Source organism: Xyrauchen texanus, chromosome 25 (assembly GCF_025860055.1).
Source record: "Xyrauchen texanus isolate HMW12.3.18 chromosome 25, RBS_HiC_50CHRs, whole genome shotgun sequence".
Lineage (NCBI taxonomy): Eukaryota > Metazoa > Chordata > Actinopteri > Cypriniformes > Catostomidae > Xyrauchen > Xyrauchen texanus.
The window spans coordinates 6,847,181-6,860,405 of NC_068300.1; the positions used below are offsets into that span (position 1 = coordinate 6,847,181).

The 13,225-nt window shown below is 39.1% G+C and overlaps 1 protein-coding gene across 1 annotated transcript; it reads left to right on the forward strand.

Annotated features, from left to right (window-relative positions):
* Nucleotides 1–1,584: 1,584 nt before the first annotated feature.
* Nucleotides 1,585–6,583, forward strand: LOC127618963 (reelin domain-containing protein 1-like). The gene is made up of 5 exons (XM_052091668.1): nt 1,585–1,603; nt 2,022–2,239; nt 2,324–2,549; nt 3,005–3,129; nt 5,065–6,583. Exons 2-5 carry the CDS (start codon nt 2,026–2,028, stop codon nt 6,375–6,377), a joined length of 1,878 nt encoding a protein of 625 aa, XP_051947628.1. The 5' UTR covers nt 1,585–1,603; nt 2,022–2,025; the 3' UTR covers nt 6,378–6,583.
* Nucleotides 6,584–13,225: the final 6,642 nt, after the last annotated feature.

The window sequence follows — 13,225 nt, forward strand, 5'->3', positions numbered from 1 at the left end:
ACAAACAGACAAACACACACAGACACATACACACAGACTGACACACACACACAGACTGACACATACACACACAGACACAAACGACACACACACAAACAGACAAACACACACAGACACACACACACACAGACTGACACACACACACAGACAGACACATACACACACAGACACAAACGACACACACACAAACAGACAAACACACACACACATACACACAGACTGACACACACAGACAGACACTTACACACACAGACTGACACACACACACACAAACAGACACACACACGCAGACTGACACATACACACACAAACAGACACACGCAGACACACAGACACACACACACAGACTGACACACACACAGAAACAGACACACACAGACACACACACAGAAACACACAAACAGACACACACACACACAGACTGACACAACACACACAAACAGACACACGCACACACACAGACAAACACAAAGAGACACACACACATACACGCACAAACAGACACATACACGCACAGACACACACACACAAACAGATACATACTCACAGACTGACACACACACACACAAACAGAAACACACACACGCAAACAGACACACACACACGCAGACTGACACATACACACACACACACACACACAAACAGACACATACACACACAGACTGACACACACAGACACAGACACACACACAGACTGACGCACACACACAAACAGACACATACACACACAGACTGACACAGACACACACACACACACACAGACTGACGCACACACACAAACAGACACATGCACACACACAAACAGACACATACACACACAGACTGACACACACAGACACAGACACACACACACACACACAGACTGACGCACACACACAAACAGACACATACACACACACAAACAGACACAAACACACACATAAACAGACACAAACACACACACACATAAACAGACACATACACGCACAGACAGACAGACACACACACAAACAGACACAAACACACATAAACAGACACATACACGCACAGACAGACACACACAAACAGACACATACACGCACAGACAGACACGCACAAACAGACACATACACGCACAGACAGACACACACAAACAGACACATACAAACACACAAACAGACAGACACACACACACAAACAGACACATATGTTAGATAGCAACGATCAGTACTTATATTTCATAAATATTGTTTGCTACTTTGTTTCTCCAGATATGCAGGTGTTGCAGAGGATGTTAAGGAGATAAAAATCTATCCGATCCGGGTAAAATCTGTCTGTGGTATAAACAGTTGGAGAGTAACATTTTGACCGCTATTGCCCCAGAAAGAAGTCATTAGATTTGGATGCTGTGTGTGTGTGTGTGTGTGTGTTTTGTGTAGAGGAGGATGTTGTTGTTCCTGGATTAGCAGCTGTTGCACATCCTGGACCAGAGAGAGATTAGAATAAAAGAGAAAAAGACAGGATTAGAAAAGAAAAAGAGAGAAGGACTGGAAGGGGTGGAGGGAGAGAGAGAGAGAGAGAGAGAGAGAGAGAGAGAGAGAGAGAGAGAGAGAGAGAGAGATGAGTTTCAAAGAGAAAATTTCAGGTCAGTTGTCTGTTTTGCTCTAAGAATATGCAATGCAATGATGCTTCTTCAATGTAAGTATACTGTATGTTTCCTAATGTTACATTTACAGTCATATTTAATAACATAACACTTTCTTACTACAGCAACATATGAAAATTGCATTTGAGACGAGGAAGGATTTAAGAATGTAACGTTTATGTCTATTTATAGTGCTATAAATGATTTTAAAGCATTACCATCACTCTTAAACATGTATCTACAGTATCTTACAAATATATATGCACTTGTTATTGTGATAAAATGCTGTGTAATTGATCAAACCTCATAATATGTCGCTTTTATCATGTTTTTTAAGTAAATAGATCCGTAATTGCTAATGTAAACAACTTTGACACTAACTTTGATGATGATTTTGTGTGTGTGTATTTGGCAATAGGAGCATGATGCAGATTTTGCTGAAGACAGTGTTGGTTGGATGTGTGATTATCTGTGTGTTCTCCACACATGGTGTGTGTTTCTCTCGTGGAGCGAGTTTTTCATCGTGTGTGAACATGAAGCCCGGACACATCAGCTCACTTCCACAACACACACTCACACACTCCGCTGTCACAATCCGCAGTCGATCAGTGTACCTGCCACAACACACACTCACAGGTAAACACTCGTCCGTCCGTCCATCCATCCATCCAAGTTTGCATCATGACCACTAACAGTCATTGTGTGTGTTGTTTTGTTCAGTGACAGTTCAGAGTTCACGAGCATTCATGGGGTTTCTGCTGCAGGCGCGCTCCGTGCTGGAGGACCGGGTCGTCGAGGGGGAGTTCACACTTCACCCGCCCAGCACCCACACACTGTCCTGCTTCAGCACAGACGACACTGTCACACACTCTGACAAAATGCTCAAGAGGAACTTGTCCTTCAGCTGGAGAGCCCCGCCGCAACCCAGCGGAGACCTGCGATTTTAGTAAGAAATCACACTTACCTGCAGAGAAGACCAGCACGCTTTTCACCAGAACTGGTGGTGGTGTTTTGGATGGTGTTGTGCTGGTTTATCCCTACCAGGCTTTTTAATCATAAACAAGCAAACTAATCCAGGTTCTAGTAGTTGGTTCAACATGGTTTTTAGCTGGTCCAATATGGTCATTTATGCTATTTAGTTGGTCCATGGTTGATCAGCTGGATTTGGCACTTGGACTAGCAGCAAACCAGTTAGACTACTTTAAGCTGATATGCACTGCAAATCCTTTATTAAAAGAAGTATTTTTGTCTTGTTTCCCAGTAAAAATATCTAATCCTTAAAACAAGATACATTTAATTGATTACAAAATGACATTAGAGATATATCTTATGTCTGCATATACACAACACATAACAACACAACATACAAATGTTCTATAATCAGTCTCTCTCTCTCCGTAGCATCACACTGGTTCAGTCTTATTTTGTGTACTGGGCTCGAATCAGATCAGCAGTGGTGTATGATGGGACACGGAGTTCTCAGAACACTAACAGTGACATGGGACAATCGAAACAGGACGAAACCGGTGATTATAACCAAACATACACATTATATACACACACATCTATGTCAGTAATTAGAGGTGTAATGCAAGCATCAATATTAGTATTACTCATATCAAGGTGAGTGATTTAAACAAACCTGTAACTCTAAGAATTAAACTTCAGCATATCATGCCTCCTACACACTACACGACTTTCAAAGACGTCAGATCATGGTACCGTTAATATTACACAACTGTCTGTCTTGTCACTGATGTCGTAGCATTTTCAAATTACACGACGAATCTGCGACAGGGGTGAGCACATTACAAGACAATTCATTTACATTTATATTTATGCATTTGGCAGATGCTTTTATCCAAAGCGACTTACAGTGCACTTATTACAGGGACAATCCCCTGGAGCAACCTGGAGTTAAGTGCCTTGCTCAAGAGACACAATGGTGGTGACTGTGGGGATCAAACCAGCGACCTTATGATTACCAGATTACCAGTTATGTGCTTTAGACCACTACACCACCACCACTCTAATTCACACGAGAAGTGATACGAGATACGAAAACAAATGCATGATCATATGTTATGCATTTCAGAATATGATGTGTATGTTTTTAATCGCCTAAAGGCATCGTGTATTTTATTGGTTACAATATGTAATTTTATTGGTTACTCTTTCATTGGCTGTAGGTCAACACTGCTGTTGTATTCAGTCAAAACATATTTCACACTGCACAATTGGAATCGCAGACAGGTCCAGATATTTAACATTCTAGATATCTCGCTGACATCAGCGACGCGTCTGCGCTTCTCTCAGATCGTGTCTTTGATTGTTCACACATTGCGTTCGTCGTTCACGGGAGCAAGCTCCAATTTGCGTAAACTCGGCATAACTCTGTCCAGCACAGTTTAAGCTACAGACATGAATGATGCTGGCGGATGATAAAATCCCAGAGCCATATCTAGAGAGCAAAATATAATTGACACTTGTGGTGTGTTGGCACTTTTAACACGAAACACCTTATGCTGAGTTTACACTACACGATTTTAAGCCCGATTTTCGCTCGCCGACAGTTTTGTGGCCCAAAAGCCCGAAATCGTTGGCAAATCGGAGCTCGTTCCCGTGAGCAACGACCGCAATGTATGAACTATCAAAGACATGATTTGAGAGAATCGCCGACATGTCGTCAATGTCTGCGAGATATCTAGAATGTTAAATTTTGGGACCTGTCTGCGATTACAAATCGTGAAATGTGAAATATTTTTTGACTGAATATAACTGCAGCTTTGACCTACAGCCAATGAGAGAGCAAGAAACGGGGCAGGAGTCAAATTACAGTGGGAGGAGTCCTGATGTACCTGCAACAGAACATCAGATAGCATGACTGCGGTATCAAGAAAGTCTCATTGAACCAGAAAAATGGAGGAACAATTAGTGGAACATTGGCACGAGCACCAGCGACAAGTTGATGTTTCCTCTGAACTGTCCCACAACTGGGTGGAGAAAGAGAAGAGTTGGAGAGAAATCACTAATTCTCTTTTCCATAGGAAATTTTTCATATTGTAACCAATAAAATATATGATTAAAAACATACACATCATATTCTGAAATGCATAACATATGATCATGCATTTGTTTTCGTATCACTTCTCACGTGTACTCAAGGCAGAGTTGTCGGAGATTCGTCAATAGTGAAATGTTTTGTAATGTGTTCACCCCTGTTGCCGATTCATCGTGTAATTTGAAAACGCTACGACTTTATTGACAAGACAGACAGTTTTGTAATATGAACGTACCATGATCCGACGTCTTTGAAAGTCGTTTAATGTGTAGGAGGCATTAGCAACCACATATTAACGCCCTAGCAATCAATGAGAATACCCACTAATCATATTTTCTTTTAAAAAAAAAGTAAAAATCGAGTTGATCTTTAATGCTTTGTGCGTTTTCTGTTTGTGCAGCTTCTATTCCGGAACAAACAGTCCAACACACACCCCTGTTCGCATACACAACCATGCCTACACACACTAATACACACTCAAAATATAACATACACACCCCCCCAATATTTAATGCACACACAAACACACAATCAGCGAATGACACGCAAACATCCATTTCGCCATATATACACACTACCACTCAAACTTTCCCACAAGTATCTTTACTCCAAAACATCTACAGCTCTCCAAACCCTAACTTACACTTAAACCGTAACACAAACACACTGAAACCCATTAGCACAAACCAAATCACTGCTAACACACACACGGACCTCAACATGTTGTTAGAAGCTCAAACCGATCCATCTATACACACTTTAAAACAACAAACACAAGCCTACACACCATCACACAATCACAACTCACAACCTACCCTGAATACATACACCAACACACACAAAATCACTGCTAACAACACACACACGGACCTCAACATGTTGTTAGAAGCTCAAACCGATCCATCTCTACACACTTTAATACAACAAACACAAGCCTACACACCATCACACAATCACAACACACAACCTACCCTCAATACATACACCAACACACACAAAATCACTGCTAACAACACACACACGGACCTCAACATGTTGTTAGAAGCTCAAACCGATCCATCTATACACACTTTAATACAACAAACATACACCTACACACCTTTACCTACACAAACACAAACTAATGCATTACACACTTACAACCCCAACACACACAAACAAACTGTTCAAAGCTCATACACCTCTTCAGATTCAACTACAATCCTGTCGACACAAACACACATTTTCACACCCGATAATCCATCCCTGCATCACAAACCCTCCCCGGCTCCTCGTCGGTCTCTCTCAGATCTCCTCCCGTCCCGGGAGTCCACAGAGGGTGCAGTCTCCTTGACCAAGAATGAGAGAGACTCCTCCGATCTGTCTGGAGACGTCCGTCTCAAACCCCCTAAACGTCCCAAAGATCCATCTGGAGCTCCGAAGAAGGGAGGGGAGAGGCCGGAGCATGTGCCCAGGCAAAATGCATCCGAGCTGGGCTTGCTGCTGGGCCTCTCCGGCGTGCTGGGCATGGCGATAGCCCTAGGTCTCAGGTACCTGCAGAGGAAGCACTGTCGCAAGCGCACCGCTATGTCATTTAATGACCATAGCCATGACAACAGAGGCATCATCCATGTGCAAGAGTGTGGAGACCTGGTGCAGGTGCGCAAAATACGGCAAAATAGTTTCCTGGTGCTGCAAGCTGAATATGACCTTATAACACCAACAGGAAACTGAATACACTCTCACCCGCACCATGTATACATGGGCTCTAGGAAGCTGCATGTCTAGAGTGCATTAGGTCTTTAATAAGGGAATGTGTGACTATTAATTTTAAGTTGTTGATTAGAAGTATAGAAACCATACATTTTAATTATGTTACAAAATATATAAGTAGTTTAAGAGTGTAGAAAGAGTGACTTGATTGCATCATTCACAGTGCGCCATGGGCAGGCACGGACTGGCCATTGTGAAGTTTGGGAATTTTCCCAGCCGGCCGGCCACGATACGTTGAAATGGGCCGCCAGAAATGGACAGCGAGCCCCTGGTCATGGGAGTGGGTGGTGGCTGCTGAGCTCTTTTAGTGCACATTGTTTGATGTGATTTTCTGATTAAGTAGATTTTTTTTTTCTTAAGTAGATTTTTTGTATTATTTGTGCATAACCTAATTAATACTCATGAGTTTTGTGACATCACAACGCCCCCCCCCTCCACAAATAAACCTGTCCCCCACCACTTTTTAAAACAAAATGATGCCCATGATTTCATTGATAATTATAATTATAGCTGTGTTACTAGTCATAGTGTACCCAAACCTAGCTAGCTTTGAACCTGAAGGCTAATTTTATTCCATATTACCTTTTAGCAATAGTAAGAGAAGCTAGCTAGCGCTAGCTGTCTATTCTGTCAACAACACAACAGTTGGCTGGCTTTTGCCACCACTTACTGTTTACGGCAATGGGATTGGTTGATACCATTGATTAACAACCCTGGAGCTCATGGTGGGTCTGTCTTAATAAGTGTTATAATAGTCAATTCTTCTATGGAAAAAAATTATGGGATTTTTCTTCCTTAACCCGACTGATGTACTCCATAACAAAGTTTGTGATGACCAAAACCTAAGCTAGCATGGCATGTATCCTTTACGCACAAGGCAATCCCAGAATGCATTGTGACATAAGTCAATTTTCATTACCTTTTCACAAAAGATGGTGGACAGAGATAAAGGAAATGTTGATTGTTTAATTCAGTACTGAAAAGTATCAACAGAAAACAGTTTAATCAAATTAAAATGCACTTTTATACCTATTATACAGTATGTGTGTGCTATGAATTATTATTGTGAGTATCGTGTTGTTAACTAAGTAAAATACAAACCTCAGACTTGGAATCCACCATCTAATCTCTCTTGCGTGTTATGAGGAAAAGTTTGTGGCGTACATGAGTGACTTTTAATGGAGTTGTTTATTTCAGATTAATCGGTGCTGCCTTCTGGGCCACTCAGACCTAACGCATTAAAAAAAAAAAATCTCCCACATTTGGAATGCCCAATTCCCAATGCGCTATAAGACCTCGTGGTGGCGTAGTGACTTGCCTCAATCCGAGTGGCGGAGGACGAATCTCAGTTGCCGCGCGTCTTATCGCATGGCTTGTTGAGTGCGTTACCACAGATACATAGCATGTGTGGAGGCTTCCCTCACCACGCCCCACCGAGAGCGAGAACCACATTATAGCTATCACAAGGAGGTTACCCCATGTGACTCTACCCTCCCTAGCAACTGAAACAATTTGGTTGCGTAGGAGACCTGACTGGAGTCACTCAGCACACTGGATTTGAACTCACTACTCCAGGGGTAGTAGTTAGCATCTTTACTCGGTGAGCTACCAAGGCTCCGACCGAACGCATTCTTGATGTAAAATAGGGAATGCTATGGAAGCTCTACGGGAACCCTGAAGCGCAAGGTGAAGAAAAACAAAAAACGGTGGAAATATTTTTTTTGTGTTCATGAGCCTAGTCTTAAATTTTTTTCCCACTTCAAATTTTTTTTTTCACTCTTAGTGGCTTCCTGAGACTATGTCCTACAATTGAATTTTTTGGTGTGCATTTTTTCTCATTTTTTTTTCTCTCAGAATTTTTCTTTCTTCTCAAGAGGCAAAATGAGAATTTCTTTCTAGTTCTAATTGCTAGCTAACAATTAGCATGTACCAACCTCTGCCACCAGATGGCATTATCAATAAGCATTACATTTAATTCTTACAAAGTGACAGAATGTCTGTTGTACTTTCTGTTGATTTATAGTTAAAGTATAATACAACAACACAATTAAATGAACCTCAGGTTACATATGATTCATATGGCATTCATTGTCAAGTGTGACATCCAGGAGTTATTTCTGATTGTTTGATGACCTTCAGCACTGGGGAAATTGATGCACCTGTTGATATTGTGCTTTTTTATATTGAGTGCTGTGTAGAAATCTTAATAGATTTGACAATGAATGCCATATGAAACATGTAACCTGAGGTTCATTTAATTGTGGGAGTTTATGTATTAAAACACTAAATTTGTTTTGTTCTTACTATAAATCTACTATAATTTTCTTATTCTCTAACTATAAATCTATAAATAAACAGATAAGACACCACATTCTGTCACCTTGTAAGCATAAGATTTCATACTTATTGATATTGTCACCTGGTGGCCACAGTTGGTACCACATGCTAATTGTTAGCGAGAAAGAAAACAAATTCTCATGTTACCTCTTGATGAGAAAAAAAATAAAAGTAAGATAGTAAAACAATAATTTCAGAGAGAAGAAATGTCAGAGAAAAAAAATATTTTTTGGCCTGAGAAAAAAAAGTAGGACATTAAGACACCTAAAAAAAAATCCCCCAGTAAATAATTTTTTTCATCTTGCGCTTCAGGGCTTCCATAGAATAAAAATTTCTTGATAAGCATTTTAAGTTTATGTCCTTTTTAAACTGAGAAGCCGCCTAAAAACGAGACACTGCTGCAATAGATTGTGAAAAACACTAAAAGACGCGGCACCACGTTCAAAGAAGTCTGTCTAGCCCATGTTTTGCATAGAACAACACTTAAATAGCGCAAGTGAACGCAATAACGTATTCAGTGTGAACGTCCCCTTTGCAGATAGCAACTGTATAGAATACTTGCGTGTTCCGTTCCGTCTCACACACAGTTGTGCAGCTTTCACGCGGATGAGCGCGAATGGATGAGTTCGACACATGCGCAGTACAATTGCTTTGGTATACGCAGCCAGACGTTAGAGGGCAGCACCGAGTCCTGTCATTTACCGGACATCCGCTCTGAAGGATAAAGAAGAAGAAAAACTGCGGATCCACCATTAGAGGAAGCAAGACCAACAACAAACGATGGGGAAGGATCTGTTCTTAAATTAGCTATAATTCACTAACAAGCTTTATTATCTTGGATGCTGGTGTTTAAGCACAATGTTTCCCAAATAATTATATTATTTGGAATAATAGAAGTATTCAATATAAAAATATATCTCTCTTCAATAAAAGTTGGTATGAAAATAATAGTGTTAGACAACTTTAAATTCAAATGGTAATTTCTTAAATTATAGTGAATTATTGTATAAATTTGGGTTTCCAGTTACACATAAAGGGTTGTGTTTGACGCCATACATCAGCAGATTTTGTAAGAGCTTGTGGAAGTGATATTTCTGCATGTTTATAGGAGATATTGATATCCTTAAACACCATTGTATTAATAAACATATTAGAAATATTATAATAGGTGAAATGGCTACTCATAAAAGTTAATTTTGGAATAATGTATTTAGAAATATAAACTGGACTAAAGCTTGGAATATTTGTGAAAGATATTGTTTAATAAAGTAAAAGAGGTTACATTCAAAGTTTTACATGGTATATATCCAGCTAAAGGTGTATTAGAGAGATTTAATTTAGATATTGATTATTCCTGTGATTTTTGCTCAACATCTTTTTTGTAATTGTGCATACTCTAAGGTTTTGTGGGAGGGGATATGAAACATTTTATCAGAAGAAAAACCAAATTATATTTAAGATAAATAATTTTTATACATTATATATTATTCCAATGAAAATAATAATAATAATAATTGTATTTTTCTTGTAAAAAAAAAAAAAAATTATTTTGGGGAAGTTCCACATTCATAAGAAGAAATGGTCCGGGTCCAAGCCAAATTTAATTCATTTTCTCCAAGAGATCAAGAACGACAGCACCTGTTTGTAGAAAATTGTCAACAAAAAAGCAAAAAAGACTTTTTTTGAAAAGGAATTAATGTTCCGTACACTCTGGTATGTCTGTACACTATTTAACCAATACGTCGATCGAGATTTACCAGTCGATCGCAAAGACAGTGCTGGTAGATTGCACAAAATTTAAATGTACTTTAGTTAAATTTTAATACAAATAAATGTAATGTCTTTCCTTCTTTTAGTTTCTGTATGACGCTCTTGACGAGTAAATTGCGATGCTACTGCCCGGATTAGGCAAAACTGAATGGAATCAGACAGTAGCATCGCAATTTCGCGCTCTGTTCTAAGAAGTCCTTGGAAGGCACATGCGCAAACCTAGTTGTCATGGCAACTGAATAAACAAAACCTCGCCTGGTCAATATTTACTCGTCATCAGAATAAGGTAAATGCCCTGCACGGGCATAGCAAGCTTTTTAAAAGTGCGGGGGATGGATGTGGTTTGTTTATTAACAATAACAATGAATACAATGACAGAAGGGTATGTATAATATACAAGATATAAAAAGCTAGATAGTATATGAGTGATACTAGAAAATTATTTTTATAAAAACACACTCAGAACACACGGAAAATAAGTCAAAACGCCATACACAACAGTAGACTTGCTAAAGAATCAGAAATACTTTAAAGGGGTCATGACATGGTTTTTTTTATTGTATTATTATGTTCCCTTAGGTGCAATTATAGTATTAATATATTTTTTTTTAAGAAAAACTTTTAAAATCTAGTGATTTATGACCTTTTCCCACCCTGTTTCTCATCCTCTGATTCAAACAGTCTGTTTTGGGGGCGTTTTCCATTTAAGACTTCAGTGTTAACGCCCACTGTTATGATTGGCTAACGTCAGTGCCTATGTATCAATTATTGACGCCCCAGCCAGAACAATATGCAAGTAAACTAAGTAAAAACACTGTGATTATTCATAATGAATGAAATTGCGCTTTAAAAAGTAGTTTAAAGTTTAAAATAGATTACTTACAGTTTGCGTCGTCGTTGTTCCCAGAATAGTCGGCACGGACTTATCTTTGAGCAACAGTTTTCTGGCAAAGCCAGCATCATATTGAGATTTGTTCTCAAAACAGTCATCCTTAAAATGTACAGAACAAACGCTTAAGTTAACACTGCCGTGACTGGGACGTCCGCAAAAAATAAACTGCATCCATTTTTCCCTGACGTCTGGATCTTTCGGCAGCTTATTCAGAGGTTTTGTTTGACCACAGCCAGGAACAGCACATCTGTGTGGCATCGTAATTTTCCTGTGCACAAGTAGTCTCTGTCAGAGCTCGCTGTCCATCGACTGAACACTTGTGAGGCGCACGGCGATACGAAATGAGCGTAGCTGTCTTGCGCTTAAAGCGTAGTTATCTTGTGCTGGAGGCGGTCATATGCAAACGCTGGTACGTCACTTCTAACCGTCACGTCACTTCTAACCATGAATCCAGAACGAGCTGTATTTTGAGCTTGATTAAATAAATGATTCGTTTAGAATGGGGAGGACGTCTTAAAATATTAAACTTGCAGGACGTTTTAATGATACAAAGACCTCTTATATACCAAAAGATCAAGGCAAATTTGGTTTCTCATGTCATGACCCCTTTAATAATCCCAGGAGGAAATTATTTTTTTTACAAACTCCAGATATACAAACAACATATATTAAGAACAAAATATAAATATATATATAAATGCAGCCAACAACAACAACCAACTGACCAATGAACATATGACCCACTCAAAAAAATGATACGTTGACTTTAATTAACTTTTTTATGTCAACAGGTCCCACATAACTGGGTTACGTTAAACAAACATAATTTGGTCATGCAACTTCAACAAAAAAAAGCTCAATCAATTAAAAATGAAAATCTGATACCGGCACATGCCTAAAACACACACACATGGCCTCTCTTCCTTCAAAGACCTCTTTCACAAACGGTAACATTCATTTCACCTGTGAATTTTCCTGTGCTCTCTCTGAAACTGATGCCTCCAGCAACTTCCTCTCCTAAACAAGGGTGCAGTGGTAAAGGAATAGGGTCAAACAGTTACAGCTGTGGCACTAGCAAACCTCAGTGAATATTGAAAAGTAATATCATGAAATAAATGCAAACAATATCTAATGGTAATAGGCTACTGTTGTTTAATGTCAAAAAAAAATTTAACTTTCACTTACAAGATATCTCTTGAAAAAGGTGTCAATCTTCTCCTGCCTCTTTCTTTTCTGCATCTTTTTCACAAAGCTTTTTCTCTGGTGGTATAAATAATGTAACAATTTACTGTTTTTAAACATAAAATAATATACACTTTTCTTTCATAGTTCTTCAAAAGGTATGCAAACAATGTCATCATTTCTCACTTTTTTTCTCCTCAACAGGTACAATCAAACACAACAGGTAAGTATCCACAAAAGTATTCAGCTAATCAACAAACAATGCTCAAAATTTCAAAATCAATTACACTGGCAATAAACCCACTGCTTATACACTGCTTATACCATGTAAACATTGGCTAGATGGATGTCTTGTGAAAACTGCGTCACGTTTCACTGCGTGTTTAGCCTCTCTAATTGGAGTTCTGCATTTTAAGATGCTGTTAAAGTAAAAAAAAACTAAAAAACTTAAACTGATAAAAACGTGTCACAAGACACCTGCGTTCTGCTCTTTTCATTGTGGCGCATTTTGCTTTTTAGTGCGAAAAAACACATCTGTCTGAACGGTTACTGGAAGAAATGCTTTAGCCAATTGTTACATGAATGCATTTTGTAACAGTTCTTTTTTTTTTACCTTGGTTTATCCACT